The sequence below is a fragment of the Talpa occidentalis genome, unplaced genomic scaffold (genome assembly GCF_014898055.3).
Source record: "Talpa occidentalis isolate TD23 unplaced genomic scaffold, MPIMG_talOcc4v2.1 talOcc4.7, whole genome shotgun sequence".
Taxonomy (NCBI): Eukaryota; Metazoa; Chordata; class Mammalia; order Eulipotyphla; family Talpidae; genus Talpa; species Talpa occidentalis.
Window position 1 is genome coordinate 132,788,325 of NW_023605083.1, and position 13,841 is coordinate 132,802,165.

General features: G+C 65.9%; 1 protein-coding gene across 1 annotated transcript in view; it reads left to right on the plus strand.

The window, feature by feature from the left end:
- MYO15B (myosin XVB) overlaps positions 1 to 13,841 on the plus strand; it is a 31,248-nt gene that overhangs the window by 16,742 nt on the left and 665 nt on the right. The window contains exons 25-65 of the mRNA XM_054688624.1: positions 436 to 495; positions 771 to 828; positions 1,029 to 1,159; positions 2,002 to 2,097; positions 2,196 to 2,431; positions 2,516 to 2,694; positions 2,865 to 2,937; positions 3,340 to 3,501; positions 3,702 to 3,802; positions 3,897 to 3,973; positions 4,053 to 4,137; positions 4,275 to 4,346; positions 4,497 to 4,606; positions 4,706 to 4,909; positions 5,100 to 5,172; positions 5,342 to 5,452; positions 5,553 to 5,772; positions 5,859 to 5,949; positions 6,068 to 6,284; positions 6,648 to 6,760; positions 6,888 to 6,947; positions 7,489 to 7,564; positions 7,687 to 7,805; positions 8,000 to 8,118; positions 8,190 to 8,331; positions 8,541 to 8,652; positions 8,750 to 8,919; positions 9,333 to 9,475; positions 9,590 to 9,653; positions 9,738 to 9,810; positions 10,128 to 10,204; positions 11,214 to 11,287; positions 11,373 to 11,488; positions 11,578 to 11,672; positions 11,750 to 11,827; positions 11,934 to 12,030; positions 12,159 to 12,304; positions 12,444 to 12,559; positions 13,172 to 13,305; positions 13,458 to 13,591; positions 13,682 to 13,822. Of these exons, the coding sequence (XP_054544599.1) occupies positions 436 to 495; positions 771 to 828; positions 1,029 to 1,159; positions 2,002 to 2,097; positions 2,196 to 2,431; positions 2,516 to 2,694; positions 2,865 to 2,937; positions 3,340 to 3,501; positions 3,702 to 3,802; positions 3,897 to 3,973; positions 4,053 to 4,137; positions 4,275 to 4,346; positions 4,497 to 4,606; positions 4,706 to 4,909; positions 5,100 to 5,172; positions 5,342 to 5,452; positions 5,553 to 5,772; positions 5,859 to 5,949; positions 6,068 to 6,284; positions 6,648 to 6,760; positions 6,888 to 6,947; positions 7,489 to 7,564; positions 7,687 to 7,805; positions 8,000 to 8,118; positions 8,190 to 8,331; positions 8,541 to 8,652; positions 8,750 to 8,919; positions 9,333 to 9,475; positions 9,590 to 9,653; positions 9,738 to 9,810; positions 10,128 to 10,204; positions 11,214 to 11,287; positions 11,373 to 11,488; positions 11,578 to 11,672; positions 11,750 to 11,827; positions 11,934 to 12,030; positions 12,159 to 12,304; positions 12,444 to 12,559; positions 13,172 to 13,305; positions 13,458 to 13,591; positions 13,682 to 13,822 (4,755 nt within the window). The remainder of the gene's footprint in view (positions 1 to 435; positions 496 to 770; positions 829 to 1,028; positions 1,160 to 2,001; positions 2,098 to 2,195; positions 2,432 to 2,515; positions 2,695 to 2,864; positions 2,938 to 3,339; positions 3,502 to 3,701; positions 3,803 to 3,896; positions 3,974 to 4,052; positions 4,138 to 4,274; positions 4,347 to 4,496; positions 4,607 to 4,705; positions 4,910 to 5,099; positions 5,173 to 5,341; positions 5,453 to 5,552; positions 5,773 to 5,858; positions 5,950 to 6,067; positions 6,285 to 6,647; positions 6,761 to 6,887; positions 6,948 to 7,488; positions 7,565 to 7,686; positions 7,806 to 7,999; positions 8,119 to 8,189; positions 8,332 to 8,540; positions 8,653 to 8,749; positions 8,920 to 9,332; positions 9,476 to 9,589; positions 9,654 to 9,737; positions 9,811 to 10,127; positions 10,205 to 11,213; positions 11,288 to 11,372; positions 11,489 to 11,577; positions 11,673 to 11,749; positions 11,828 to 11,933; positions 12,031 to 12,158; positions 12,305 to 12,443; positions 12,560 to 13,171; positions 13,306 to 13,457; positions 13,592 to 13,681; positions 13,823 to 13,841) is intronic.

The following is a 13,841-nucleotide window of genomic DNA, read 5'->3' on the forward strand; positions in this document are numbered from 1 at the left end:
AGGCCATCACTGCCTTCCTTCATCCCAGTGCTGCCCTCCGGCCCTGGGCCCGGTCCGCTCCCTCTCTGGGTGCCTTGCCTTCCCTGGGGGCCCACCCACTCCCTTCTCTGGCCTGATGACTCCACCTGGAGGGCCATAAAGCGGCTCAAAGGTCAATGCCCATATATTGCCCCTCACCAGTCCCTCCCTGCTGGACTTTGTCCCGGGATGATTCCTTTCCTTCCTGCCCACTTCCCGGTACCCTGGCAGACAGGCAGTGGCGCCCACAGGCTGAGGCTGGTGAGGGCTCTGGCGGCCCAGGGGTCCCCAGGGCCTGTGCTTGCTCCTCTGCTGGTGTTGGGGCTCGCCCCCCCACCGAGAGCAGGAGGGGCAGCTGGCCTGTGAGGCTCGCGGGGGCTGTTCACGGGGCATCGGCTCTTCCTGCATGTCCCGCAGCAGCCCAGGCCTTGGTGCAGCCAGCACAGCGGGGGGATCGCTGAAAAAGCGCCAAGCATGGTAGGTAGCCTGGATGCTGGAGGGGTGCCCACCAGTTGAACCGGGCTTGAGGGAAAGTATGGGGCCCCAGGGGTGCCGCTGGTTCCTGTCCTCTGGGGCCTTGTTGTGTCCTCTGAGAAGAGGATGGGGTGCCCTTGGTTACCCCTCAAGAGCTCCAAGACCCTGTTTGTTTGAATGGCTAGGCTCCTTGGGAGGAGTTTACAGTTCTGGGGGTGAGCAGCATACTGGGCCGCTTGACCCCCCGCCCCAGTACCTCTTACTTACTCCTCTGCCAGGACCTGGGGCGCATGGGGATCCCGGCCGAGCTGGCCGTCATGCTGCAGCAAGCGGAAGGTGAGTGTCCATTGGCCTCTCTCTGGCCATGAGCCCCTCCCCCCTCCTGGCAGGGGATCTGCCTGCTGTGGCTCTGATGGTGCCCTGGGCTCCCCAAGCCTGCTGTTCGCCTCCCTCTGGGCTAATGGGAGGCTGGAGGAGGGACGGAGCCGGCACTCACCTGGGAGTTTCTGTCTGGGCTGTCTCTGGCGCTGCCCCAGGCTCTCAGCATGCCCTGGCCGAGAGCATCATGGAGTCCCTGCCCCCGGAGGTGCCTGCCCGGGCCAACCTGACGCTCCCGCCGGACATCGACCGCTTCCCCTTCTCCAGCTTCATCTCCACCAGCTTTCAGGTGGGCGCCCCAGGCCTCTGCTCCGTGGGTGACGCCCATGCTTCCCCAGAGGGTAGACTCCGCGGCACCCTTAGAAACTGTACCCACCCCTGCCCCTCCCCCTCCTGTCACTGGGGCTGCTTCGCTCTGAAAACATCCCTTCACCTAAAGGCCTCGCTGGCTAGGCGAGGCCTGGTGCCACACCCCTGCGACCCCCTTGGCATGGCCCCGTCACTTCAGCTGTGTCCTTAGAGCAAAGGAAACGGCCGGGCTGTGGTGTCGGATGCAGTGGGATCCAAAACTGCGCAGAAAAACAACACAGTGGTCGCTCAGAAACTCCGAAAGGGAGGCTGAGATATCTCCACGGTGGCTCGCTACCCGTGTGCCTTCTTCTGTCTCCTTTTCCATGTGTTCTGAGTTTTCTGCAGGCATCACCATCGATTTTTTTTTTAAGATTTATGTATTTATGCATACAAGAACTGGGGTACAGGCCAGAGTTGTGGGGGGGTGAGAGGATTCACCAGAGACAGAGCGGGGAACAGAACAGGCAGATCTACTGAAACACACTGCTGAGGGGAGCAGCGGGGAGACAGGAGAGGTCTGCCGCGCCTTGTGTGTAGCTCCCTTGCCAGGGATCGAACTCGTGCTGCCGTGGCTGGAGATAGCTTGATAGTGCTGTCTTTAACTCCTGCACCCCAGGGAGGCCCTCCATCAATTTTTCAATTGGGAAGAGCAGCGAAGATGCGCTTTCAAGGCGGTGTTCCCGGCCATCCTCCCCCTCCCTTGGGGCTCCCTGCTCTGTCCCCAGGGGCGCTGCTCAGACCAGCCTCTGCTCAGGTGCTGCGTCACCTCCTTTCTTGCAGGAACCGTCCCTGCCCCACCCTGGGCAGACACTGACCCAGCCCCTGACCCGGCTGGACGGTGAGAACCCCCAGCAAGCCCTGGATATCAACAAGGTGGTGAGTGACCCCTCGGGGACAGGGCAGGCTGGGCTGGGCCCTGGCTCCTGAGTGCTGGCTGGACACTTGTCCTGCCCTCACCTCATCTGTGTCTGCAGATGCTGTGGCTCCTGAAGGATGGGTCCCTGCCGCCCTGGCAGGAGCAGACCCTAGGCACATACCTGGTGCGGCACGGTCAGCGCCGGCCAGGACTGCGGGATGAGCTCTTCAGCCAGCTGGTGGCCCAGCTCTGGCACAACCCAGACGAGCAGCAAAACCAGCGCGGCTGGGCCCTCATGGCCGTCCTGCTCAGTGCCTTCCCCCCCAGGCCGGCTCTGCAGAAGCCACTGCTCAAGTAAGGGGCCAGGAGGGCGGGGCCCGGCCGGGCAGGGTCAGCCGGCCACCCTGCCCCCACAGCAGCCCTGTGCTGTCCCCGCAGGTTTGTGTCAGATCAGGCACCCAAGGGCATGGCTGCGCTGTGCCAGCACAAACTGCTGGGGGCCCTGGAGCAGGTGCAGCTGGCCCCCGGGGCCACACGGGCCCACCCACCCACCCAGCTCGAGTGGACTGCGGGATGGCGGAGAGGCCGCATGGCCCTGGACGTCTTCACCTTCCATGGTGATGCCCACCTCCTGCCCACCTTGCCTCTCCTCCCTCAGCCCTCCTGCCGCACCCCTCCATGATCCTGGCCTCCCCTCTAGCCTGCCTTTGGGCCCCCTACTCTCTAGGGACAACAGCCCCTTCCTGTCGGGGTCCCGCTGGCCCTCACTTGTCCATTGTCCCTGCAGAGGACTGCTACTCGGCCGAGGTGGAGTCCTGGACCACGGGGGAGCAATTTGCTGGGTGGATCCTTCAGAGCAGGTGTGGGGGTCTGGGATGGGAGAGGTGTGGACACTTATCCTCCTCCTGTGCCCCTGTGTCCACCTAGCCACGCGTGCATGCCCCTCCTGCAGCTGCCCCTGTAGGTGCAAATCCAAAACCTGCTCCCCCAAACGGGGGATATGGGGGGCAAGGGGCAAGGGGTGGGGGCAAATGGGCAGGGTGCACAGTCGGTTCAAGGAGGGAGGAGTAGAGATTACACCCAAGGTCCAGATTCTGGTCACTCGGTCCATAGCATCAGAGAGATGTCTCAGGAAAAGGGGTAGAAATTCGGGAGCACTGGGCAGTCAGAGCACCCCAGCTTGCTCCCCGCCCAGGTTTCCCTTCCACAGCCCCCAGGGTGGTCATCTGGGGCGTCTCTTACTGTGCTCCTGTTCCACCCAGAGGCCTGGAGGTGCCCCCTCGTGGCTGGTCCGTGTCACTGCATTCCGGGGATTCCTGGCAGGACCTGCCTGGCTGTGACTTTGTCCTGGACCTGATTGGCCAGACCGAGGACCTGGGGGACCTGACTGAGCCCCGCAGCTACCCCATCGCCCCTCGTGACTTGTAGGTTCCCCCTGCTCCAGCACCACTGCTCCTGGCCTGCCCCATCCCTGCCCTGGAGCACCCTGGGGTCACAGGGGCTGCCATGGGCTCCATCCCTCCCCCTGAGCCTCCTCTCGCCCCCTTGGGACAACCCCCATGGCCGCTTCTACACCTTGCCTCGGCCTGGGCACCGTCTTAGCTGGGCCCACTGTCTCCTGCAGAACCAAGGACATCCCCCCCGCCCCCAGCATCCAGGCCCCCTCACTGCCTCCAGGCCCCCCTCCAGGTCCACCCCCAATGCTGCCTGGCAGAGGCCACACAGGTAAGGCCAGAGTGGGCACACTCAGGTTGGCAGAGTGCTGGGAACAGGGATAAGTGTCCCCCAAGCAGGTGACACTATCTCCTCTGGCCCAAAGGTGAGTACCGGAGCCCGAGGAGCCTGGATGGCTTCGTGGACAACCTCTTTGAGTCAGTCTTCTCCCCAGGCTACAGCGTGAGTATCCTGCACACACGCGCCCACCCCTCCCGGGCCTCCAGTGCAACCCTGTGCTCTGTGATCTTTGTCCCTTCAGGATCTGGAGCAAGGCCAGGCTCTGAGTGGCCGTATGAAGGGCGGGGGCTCCATGGGGCCCATGCATCAGGGCAGCTACCCCATGGGTGAGTATAGGCTGAGCGCCAGCCGGTTCCCCCAGCCCAGCACCCTGGTGGCAGATATGCTTCCCTTTGCCTGGGGCTGCAGGGAGGAAGTTTCGGGGCCCTGGTAGGACCGACCTGGGAGGGCCATATTCCCTCAGTGTACCCAGGGATGATGCAGATGCCCGGATACCAGCCAGCCATGATGCCTGCACCCATGCCCATGATGCCAGGTACAGCTGGACAGGGAGGCCCCAGGGTCCCTCTCAGATAGGGACAGAGAAGGGGCGGTCCTGCCAGTGCCCCAGAGGGCACAGCAGGCAGAGGGCTGTGGGCTCAGCCATGGTGCTCACCCACCCTGCCCACCTGTGCCACTCTTGTAGCCATGATGATGCCACCCCCGCAGCAGCCACCACCCATGCTGCCCAGCCTGGAAGCGAGGCAGCTGGCCGCCCAGCAGCAGAACTTTATCAACCAGCAGGCGCTGATCCTGGTGAGGGCAGGAGCTGCCTCGCCCCTGCCCCCGCCAGGGCTGCTTCAGGGGGCACAGAGGCAGGCTGCATGTATCCGACCCACCCCCCTCCCGCTTCAGGCCCAGCAGATGACCACCCAGGCCATGAGCCTATCCCTGGAGCAACAGGCACAGCAGCGCCAGCGCCAGGCCCAGACCCAGGCCCAGGCCCAGGCCCAGGCCCAGGCTCCTGAGGCAGCCTCCTCAGCCCCGTGCCCGACCACCACCCCCAAGTCTAAGAAGCCCTTGGTCTCTCAGGAGGAGCCCGAGCGGGAGCTGGAAAGGGTGGGTGCCAGCGGCGGTGGAGGAGCCGAGGCCAGGCGGAGGGTGAGGGCAGCGTGGCGGGAGACACAGGTGGAGGGAGCAGAGATGCCGAGATGTGTCTGGGCCCCAGGCCTGGGGATCCCAGGGGCCTCACTGGCAGAGCAGCAGCTTGCGGTCAGGTCAGCCGCTTCTCTTCCTTTCCTGCCAACAGGAGACCGCACAGGAGCCCAAAGACAGGACACCCACGAGCTTCCAGCAGAAACGGGACTATTTCCAGAAAATGGGTGAGGACACGGGGGTGGCAAGCCCAAGCAGAAACTCGGGCAGTGACCCAGCTGAGGCTCGGTCACCGCAGGTTCATTCTGCTCTGCTGGGTTCGTGCGGCCTGTCCAGGGGCCCGGATGGGTGGGCCCGGTGGAGAGTAACTGCCAGGGTCATCTGGGGCACTTGCAGGGCAGCAGCAGTTCAAGGTGAAGACAACGAAGCCTCCCGCCAAGGTGCAGATCCCCCAGGGGGCGGAGGAGGACGAGGACGAGGACGAGGAGGAGGAGCTCTCGAGAGCAGGTGCTGGGGAGGGGGAGGGCAGGGCCGGGTCCTGCAGGTCTGCACAGGTCTCATGTCTTTCCTCTCCTGCCCAACGCCGTCCCTTCCTCCTCCCCCGCAGCGAGGAAGCCGTCGACCCGAGGAGGGGCCAGAGCTACACCAGCGGCTGAGGCTGAGGCAGAGCCCGCCGAGGGGCCGCCCCAGGGGCCGGCCCAGGACAGAGCTGTGGTTCGCAGCTCAGGCCCCGCAGCAAGGGAGGAGCCCAGCAAGGAGATCCGCAACATCATCCGCATGTACCAGAGCCGGCCCGCCCCCGTGCCCGTGCCGGTGCAGCCGCCCAGGTGCTCCTGGGGACAGGTGTGGGGGGCTCAGGTGGCGGCCCCTTGGGGAGTCACCCTGTGGACTCATGACCTCTTCCTTCTTCCAGGAAGCCCACCAAACCTTTCCCGAGGAAAAACGACCCCAAGGATGAGGCTCTGGCTAAGCTGGGGATCAATGGTGCCCACTCCCCCTCTCCGGTGAGGCCCCATCGGGTCCCCTCCAGGACACAGCTGCTCTGCAGGGGGTCTGAGACTCTGGGGTCAACTTGGTCTCGCCCCTGGATACAACTTGTGTGCCTTCTCTGCGCCTCCCCAGGCGCTGTCCCCCAGCCCCGGGAAGGGCCTTCCACCACCTGTGGCCCCTCGACCCAAGTCCCCGCGACGGCTCGGGCCCTCCAGTACCATCAAGGAGAAGCAGGGGCCCCTTCAACAGCTGTTTGGCAAGGCCCCACCCACTGCCCTGGCTCCCCCACCTCCCCCAGCTCCACTGCCTCCACCAGAGGACCCGGGGAAGCCTTCAGCCGAGCCCCGAGGTGAGGAACCCCAGGGCCGGTGGCTGCAGAATGCCCAGCTGACAGCTTCCTGGCACTCATGGCCAAGGTCAGCTGCTCCAGCTTCTGGACTTTGCAGCTCGGGCTTCCACATTCCCGCCCAGGGCAGGGTCTGGACACCTCGGGGCCTGTCTGGCACGGAGGGACCGTCACACCCAGGGTGTTGTCCCTGACCAGACTTGACAGCTCCTTCAGGAATTCACTGGCCCTGCTGACCCAGTCAGGGAGGGCCACGCCCATCAGGGAGAGCTGGAGGCCGGAGTGGGGCTGTGGGCAGAGCGAGGGGCCGACCGCGCCGCCTCCTTCCGGGCCTGGTGGCTCCTCACCTGATGCTCCCCCTGCCAGGCTTGAGGGAGCCCATGGAGGACCGGGGGGTCTCCACCCAGCTGCTTGTGCCCTCCGGCAGCGTGAGCTTCTCCTATGCCAGTCCACCCTGGAAGCTCTTCCTACGCAAGGAGGTAGGCCCGGAGGCAGGCCTGGGGGGCAGACCAGGCACCCCAGCCTCTCCTCCCCACACCCTTGCAGACCAGGGAGGATCAAGGTGCTGGGCCACCTCCCCAGCCCCACGCCCTCTCCCCTCCACAGGTGTTCTACCCCAGGGAGAACTTCAGCCACCCCTACTGCCTCAGGCTCCTCTGTGAGCAGGTGAGCCCTGCCCGCTGGTGCAGGCCGCAGACCCCCGCCCACCCCTGAGGCAGCTCCCAGCTGTGGGAGGGGCACCATCCAGCCAGGCTTATGGGGCACTTGTGGGTTTCTGGTCCTGCTTTCCTTTGTGTATCCTCATAACACCCCTGGAAGTCAGGTCCCCGATTGGCCTGCAGCAAGGATTACCAGTCAAGTGTATTCAGCAGGAGCACACATGCTTTGCACACAGCAGGTGCTCACTGGCTGCTATTCCTTTGCCACCTCTGGAGACTCCCAGACCACACCGCTGTTCCCCCGAATGCTCGAGTAACCCACCCTCCACCAGTTCTGTCTCTTCAGGGCAGCTTATCTCAGCTGGGCGCATGGAGGGGCACAAGGGGGCAAGTGGGTGCTCTGGGCCAGTGTGGCCCCAGGGCTGGGAGGCCCCTCGTCCTGCCTGTTCCACCCATGCCCGTGGGGCTCACCAGCATCGCAGCTCGTGGCTCTTCTGTGGCGGATTCCGACCTTAGGGCCTGGGGTGACCATTTGGCTCTGCCCCCAGATCCTCCGGGACACCTTCGCTGAGTCCTGCATCCGAATCTCCCAGGATGAGAGGCGCAAAATGAAAGACCTGCTGGGTAGGGTCCCGGCCCGGCCAGGGAGCTGGGGTGCTGGGGGCTGGGCCTGCTGAGTGGACTCAAGCTCTGGGGTCCCCGCTGCAAGGCAGCCTGAGGACAGCTTGGGCCTGCTCCTCCCGCAGGAGACCTGAAGGTGGGCCTGGACTCCCTCTATGCCGTGGAGGACAGTGTCAAGAAGCGCATCGTGATGGCCGCTAGGGACAACTGGGCCAATTACTTCTCCCGCATCTTCCCCGTCTCGGTCAGTGGAGTGGGCGCAGGGCCAGCGATGGCAGGACCCCAGCCTGTACCCCACCGCTCACGGTGCAGGCTTTCTGCTGGGGGCTGTGGGGTGGGTTTGGCGGGGGTCCCCAGTGGAAGGACAGAGAGCCCCCCCGACCCCATGTCTTGGCCGGGGCAGGGGGACCAGGGGCCTGTCTGTGACTCACCCCACAGGGCGAGAGTGGCAGCGATGTGCAGCTGCTGGGGGTGTCCCACCGCGGGCTGAGATTGCTCAAGATGACCCAAGGCTCCAGCCTCCACCCCAACCAGCTGAAGATTCTCTGCTCATACAGGTGAGCCTGGGCTGGGGGAGGGCAGGACAGGCGGCGGGCTGGCCCCCACTCACGCCCCCCGCCTTGCACAGCTTTGCGGATGTGCTGAGTGTGGAGTGTCCGGGTACCTCCACCCTGGCGCTGGTGCTGAAGAGCGAGCAACTGCTGCTGCACACGCCCCGGGCGGGCGCCATCAAGGCCATGGTTGACTTGTTCCTGCGAGAGCTCACAAAGGCAAGCGTGGGTCTGGGGCCTCCCCGTGTGTCATGCAGGCCCCACGGGCTTGGCTATCCTGGGGGCTGTCAGCCAAGCTCCCTGAGCTGCCGGGCGGGGCTGGAGGTCAGGCCGGGTCCTTCGACCTGAGGTCTGGCTGGAGCATGCGGCCGGCGGGCGGGGGTGCTGTCTGGCTGGCGGCTCGGGCCCACTCTCCCGCCGGCCTGCAGGACTCGGGCTACGTGGTTGCGCTGCGGAGCTACGTCACCGACGACTGCAGCCTTCTCAGCTTCCACCGCGGGGACCTCATCAAGCTGCTGCCCGTGGCCACTCTGGAGCAAGGTGTCCCTGGGGGCCGGCGAGCTGGCGGCACGGTGGGACCTCTGGGGGCCGAGGGCCCGGCCAGGTGGGTGACACGTCGTCCCTGGCTGCCTTCCAGGCTGGCAGTTTGGCTCGAGCGGGGGCCACTCCGGACTCTTTCCCCGGGACCTAGTGCAGCCGGCCGCGGCTCCTGACTTCTCCTTCTCGCCCGAGCAGAGGCGCAGCCGGCACAGGAGCCGGTCACAGAGTGGGGAGCCAGGGCTGGCTCAGAGGGACAGGGCGCCGGAGGTGAGGCAGACCGGCAAGGAGGCCAGGCCCAACTAGGAGTGGTGGACGGAAGGGGCCCGGCGGCCACAGAGCAGTCCAGGAACCCCTGCCCTGGTGGGCAGCGCTGGGTCCGATGCGGGCCCCGCCCTCTCCTGCTGTCTTGCCTGTCACCCCGGTCAGACCCTGACTCCTGGGACGGGGGGCGGGGCCGTGCCTCCCCCTGTGTCCCCCGTGGCACTTAGTCCAGTGCTGCCCTAGCAGATGCTCAATAAACACTTCTTGACCTTGTTGGCTGCCGGTGGCTGCTCACTCACACTGTCCCTCGGGCCGGGCCAGGCTGGGCCGAGCCGGGCAGGGCCGGGCCGGGCAGGTGGCAGGTATTGGGGGGGTGGGGCGGTGGGGCTCCAGTGGCAGCGGGTCTCCTGTGCACCCAGCACCCTGACTACAACTGGATCCAGAGCCAGAGTGACCACTTGGAGGCCACCAGCCTGCCCTCTTCCCCCTCTCTGCCCGAGGACTCCCACCACTACACCATGCAGGAATTTGCCCTGAAATACTTCCGGAAGCCCCCGACCTTGTGAGTGCCCGTCTGCCCTTGGTCTCCCTGAAGGGGGCCTCCCGCACGGGCGCCCAGGCTGGTGCTCTCAGCCCGGGGCCCAGCAAGCAGGCTGTGCTTCCCTCTGCCCCTCAGGCTGGAGCAGACAGGCGCAGGCGCAGAGGGGAAGGGCGCGGCCAGCCTGGTGCAGTACACCAAGGTAAAGGGGCAGGCGGAGCGGAGCGGCCAGTGGGTGCACCCCGCCCTCCGGCCCCCAGACTCAGCCCAGCCTTTTTGGCGGCAGGCCCCCATCCCTCAGTCGCTCATCAGCTTTGAGAACGAGGACACCAGCAGACAGGCTGTGGAGAGCTTCCGGGGTGAGTGGCCCCGGGACCCTGGGTCCTGCCTGCGGAGCCCTGTCCCTCGGCGCCTGGCCGCTGTCCCTCCTGGGGTTGCTGACTGGGGGCGGGTCATGGTGGCCTTGGGCCTTTGGCCACTTCCCCAGCCCGGGCCGGAGGGGAGGGGTGGCGGTGGGCGGCTGTGGGTGCCCACAGCATCTCTAAGCCCGGTCTCCTCGTTGGTAAAGTGGCCACTTTGCCGCTCACACGCGGTTTCTGAGCAAGGCCTGAGATGGCGGGAGATGCCAGGGCCAGGGCCAGGCCCCGTCCTGCTCACCGGGTTCTCCTGCCCGCAGCTCTGATGCAGTTCATGGGGGACCAGCCTAAGCCCCGAGGCAAGGACGAGATGGACCTTGTCTATGAGCTGCTGAAGGTGAAGAGCACGGTGGGGGGCGGGGCGTGGGGGGGAGTCCCTGTGGGGCCCGGGGGCCCGTTCCCCGGCCAGGGTCTGAATGGGACCCTCCTCCTTCCCTTCGTCTTGGTTCCTTCAAGTCATCTCAAGGTATTTATTGAGCACCTGCTACCTGCCGGCCGGGGTGTCTACGGGACCCCCAGTCTTGTGGGGAAGGTGGTGGACCCTGGTTAATGTGTCCAGCAGCGAGCGCTGTGGAGAAGGACAAGCGGGGGAAGAGGCTGCCACTGGCAGCAGCTGGTGACAGAGTGACGCTGGGGCCGAGAGGGAGGGAGGCCCGGTCACGGGGGCGTGTGCTGGCCTGGCAGGAGATGAGCCTCGGCACCAGCAGGGCCGCCGGGTCAGGGGGCCGGGGCTGAAGAGGCACGAAGAGGTCGTGGTCAGGACTCGGGTTTTTTGAGAGAAAAGCGAAGCCACGGAGGGACTGGCAGACTCGGCCTGCGTGCGGGGTGGTCTGGCCCGGGGTGAGAGCGGTGCTGGCCCGGCGGGGGCGCAGGTCGCGGGAGGGAGGGAGAGCAGCAGGCTGGCTGGAGAGCGGCGCGTGGCCGTGAGAGAGGCTGTCAGGGCAGCCTGGAGCAGCGCAGTGACCAGCGTGGCGCGGGAGCCGGCGAGGGTGAGGCTGGGCTGGCGCGGGGGTCTGTTTCGCACGTGTGAGCACTGGGAGCTCCATTTTCAAGCGAAGCTCTGGGATACAGGGGGGGCATCTGGCTGGAGGCAGGCGCTGACGGAAGGAGCCCGCGTAGACGGAGGCCCCGCGGGCGGAGCCAGCGGAGAGGACAGGGCTGAGGGCGCGTGCCCGGGCGTGGGGTGCTGGAGCCGGGCAAGACTATAGCCGAGAGGTGACTCTGGAGTCCCCTTGACTTGGCCCCCAGCCTGTGGGCGGGGCTCCCCCTGACATCACCGCCCAGCAGCGCTGGGCCTGCGCCCACCCCGTCGCCCCTGACCCGCTGCTGCCCTCCTTGTTTCCCAGCTGTGTCGGGAGGAGAGCCTCAGGGATGAGATTTATTGCCAGGTCATCAAGCAAGTCACGGGACACCCCCAGCCGTGAGTGAGGGGGCTACTGGGAGGGGGTTCAGGGCCAGGGGTGTCATGGTCTGGCCGGCCTGAATCCGGGCTCTCTGCACTGCAGGGAACGCTGTGCCAGGGGCTGGAGCTTCCTGAGCCTCCTCACCGGCTTCTTCCTGCCATCAGATATGCTGATGCCCTACGTGACCACGTTCCTGCAAGAGTCAGGCCTGAGCCAAGGTGTCGAGGGAGGCCCTCCTGGCCAGGGTCTGGGCGGCCTGGGGTGGGGCTTGGAGAGTCCCTGACCCCAGCCCGGCTCCTCTCTGCAGAGCTGGCCCGGAGCAGCCAGAAGCACCTTCAGCAGACAGTCAAATATGGGGGGCGCCCGCGGCTGCCCTACCCGGGCGAGATGCAGGCATTCCTGGTACTGGGACAACCTGGGCGGGGGCAGAGCTGGGGCCTCTGTCCGCTGGGGCACTGACGCTGCAACCCGCCTTGCAGAAAGGGCAAATGACCCGCCTGCTTGTAGTCCACCTGCCCGGGGGTGTGGATTACAAGACCAACGTCCGGACTTTCACGGTGAGGGGTGGGGCACGCGAGGCCCGGGAGACAGAGGGGTCACGGGCATCCATTCTGGGGAGGCCCCAGCCAGCCCTGATCCCTGAGGCCCTGTCCACGTGTCCAGGTGGTGGCAGAGGTGCTGGAGGAGCTGTGTGGAAAGATGGGCATCGCGGACCCCCAGGAAGCGGGAGAATTTGCCCTCTTCCTCATCAAAGAAGAAGGCGAGCACCTGCCCGGGAGGGAGGGCGGCCAGGCTGGGCTCGGGGAGGTGGCCTCCTCTGTAGGGGCTCTCTACGCCCGGGGCAGGCTGGGGGCGGTGGGTGAGCTGAGGCCCTGGGTTCCCCTGCAGTCCAGCTGGTGCGGCCCCTGCGGCCCCAAGAGTACCTCAACGGCGTGGCGGTGGAGCAGGGTGTGAGCCTGCACTGCAGGAGGCTCTGCTGGGAGACGCAGCTGCACTTTGACAACCCCACCTACGTCAGCACCCACTACAACCAGGTCAGCCCTGCTCACGGTGGGCGCCAAGCCTCCCTACCCCCAAGAAGGGATGGTGGCAGGAAGGGGTGTGTGTCCTGGGAGCCACCAACTGGTGGGAGACTGGGCACACAGCTGCCCCCTCACCCCTCTCCCCTCTCAGGTGCTGTGCGACTACCTGCAGGGGAAGCTGCCGGTGAGCGCCCACGAGAATGCCCAGCTGGCCAGGCTGGCTGCCCTGCAGCACCTCAGCAAGGCCCACAAGGACGCCCCCTCAGAGTGAGTGTGCAGGCGGCCACCCAGACCTCCCATCACCCTCTCACCCGTTTTTTTTTTTTTTAAAGGTTTGATTTATGTATGCATACAAGAGCTGGGGTATAGACCAGAGGTGTTGGGGGGTGAGAGGACTCACCAGAGACAGAGCGGGGAGCAGAGCAGGTGGATCTACTGAAATGCACTGCTGAGGGGAGCAGCAGGGAGACAGGAGAGGTCTGCAGCGCCATGTGGGTAGCTCCCTGGCCTGCCGGGAATCGAACTCGTGCTGCAGAGGCTGCGGACAGCTTCATAGGTTGCTTCTGAACTCCTTGCGCCACCAGGGAGGCCCCTCTCGTCCCTCTTGATGCTGAGGCCCAACTCGGCGCCCATCCCAAGGGTTCCCCTTCAGCTCACCTTCCCCTGCTCCCTCCTCCAAGGTCCCAGGGGACAGAGGTCCCAATTCTACCCTCCATCCCAGCCCCCCGTCTGGCTCTAAGCAGAAGGGCCTGCGGAGTTGGGCTAGGCACTCCTGTCCCCCTCCCCACACTTCCCAAGGCAAGGTCCAGACCCCAGTCCCACCCCCAGAAGCCTCGGGCTCATTTTCTTGGCCAGCCCTGACGGCCAGCTGTGCCCCAGGCAGGACCTGTTGGCTTACTTGCCGAAGCCGCTGCTAGAGCAGGTGGACGTGGCCGCCTTGAAGAACCTGGTGGGCCTGGAGCTGAGGCAGCTACAAGGCTCCAGCTCCCAGGAGGCACAGATCGGTTTCATTGGTGGGTCTGGGCCAAGGGGGCTGCTGGGCCGGAGGTGGGAGGAGTGGAGAGTGGGGGCCACGGGTCCTGCCACACGTGCACCGGCCCTGGGGCTCAAGCAGGGCAGGGCCCAGGGCCCCAGCGGCTAGAACCACCCTTGCCTCCGTCCTCAGAGGCCATGAGCCAGCTGCCCCTGTTTGGCTACACCATCTACACGGTGCTGCGCGCGAGCGAGCCCGGCCTGCCCAGGCCCTGCCTTCTGGGGCTGAACCGCCAGCAGCTCGTCCTCCTGGACCCCAGCAAGCAGGTGGGCGTGGGCACCCTTGGGCCATTCCTCACCCACCACCCACACTGACCCCTCCCGAGAGGGCCCAACTCTGCGGTCTCTGCTCCCCAGAAACCATGCCGCTCCATCGCCCTGAAGGACCTGCAGAGGCTCCACCTGATGAGCCCCCTGGATGACAGAGAGAGCCCCGGCCTGGAGCTCAACTACGGCTCAGCTGAGAGCCCGCAGACCATCTGGTTTGAACTGCTGCAGGTGAGCGGTTGGCCTCTGC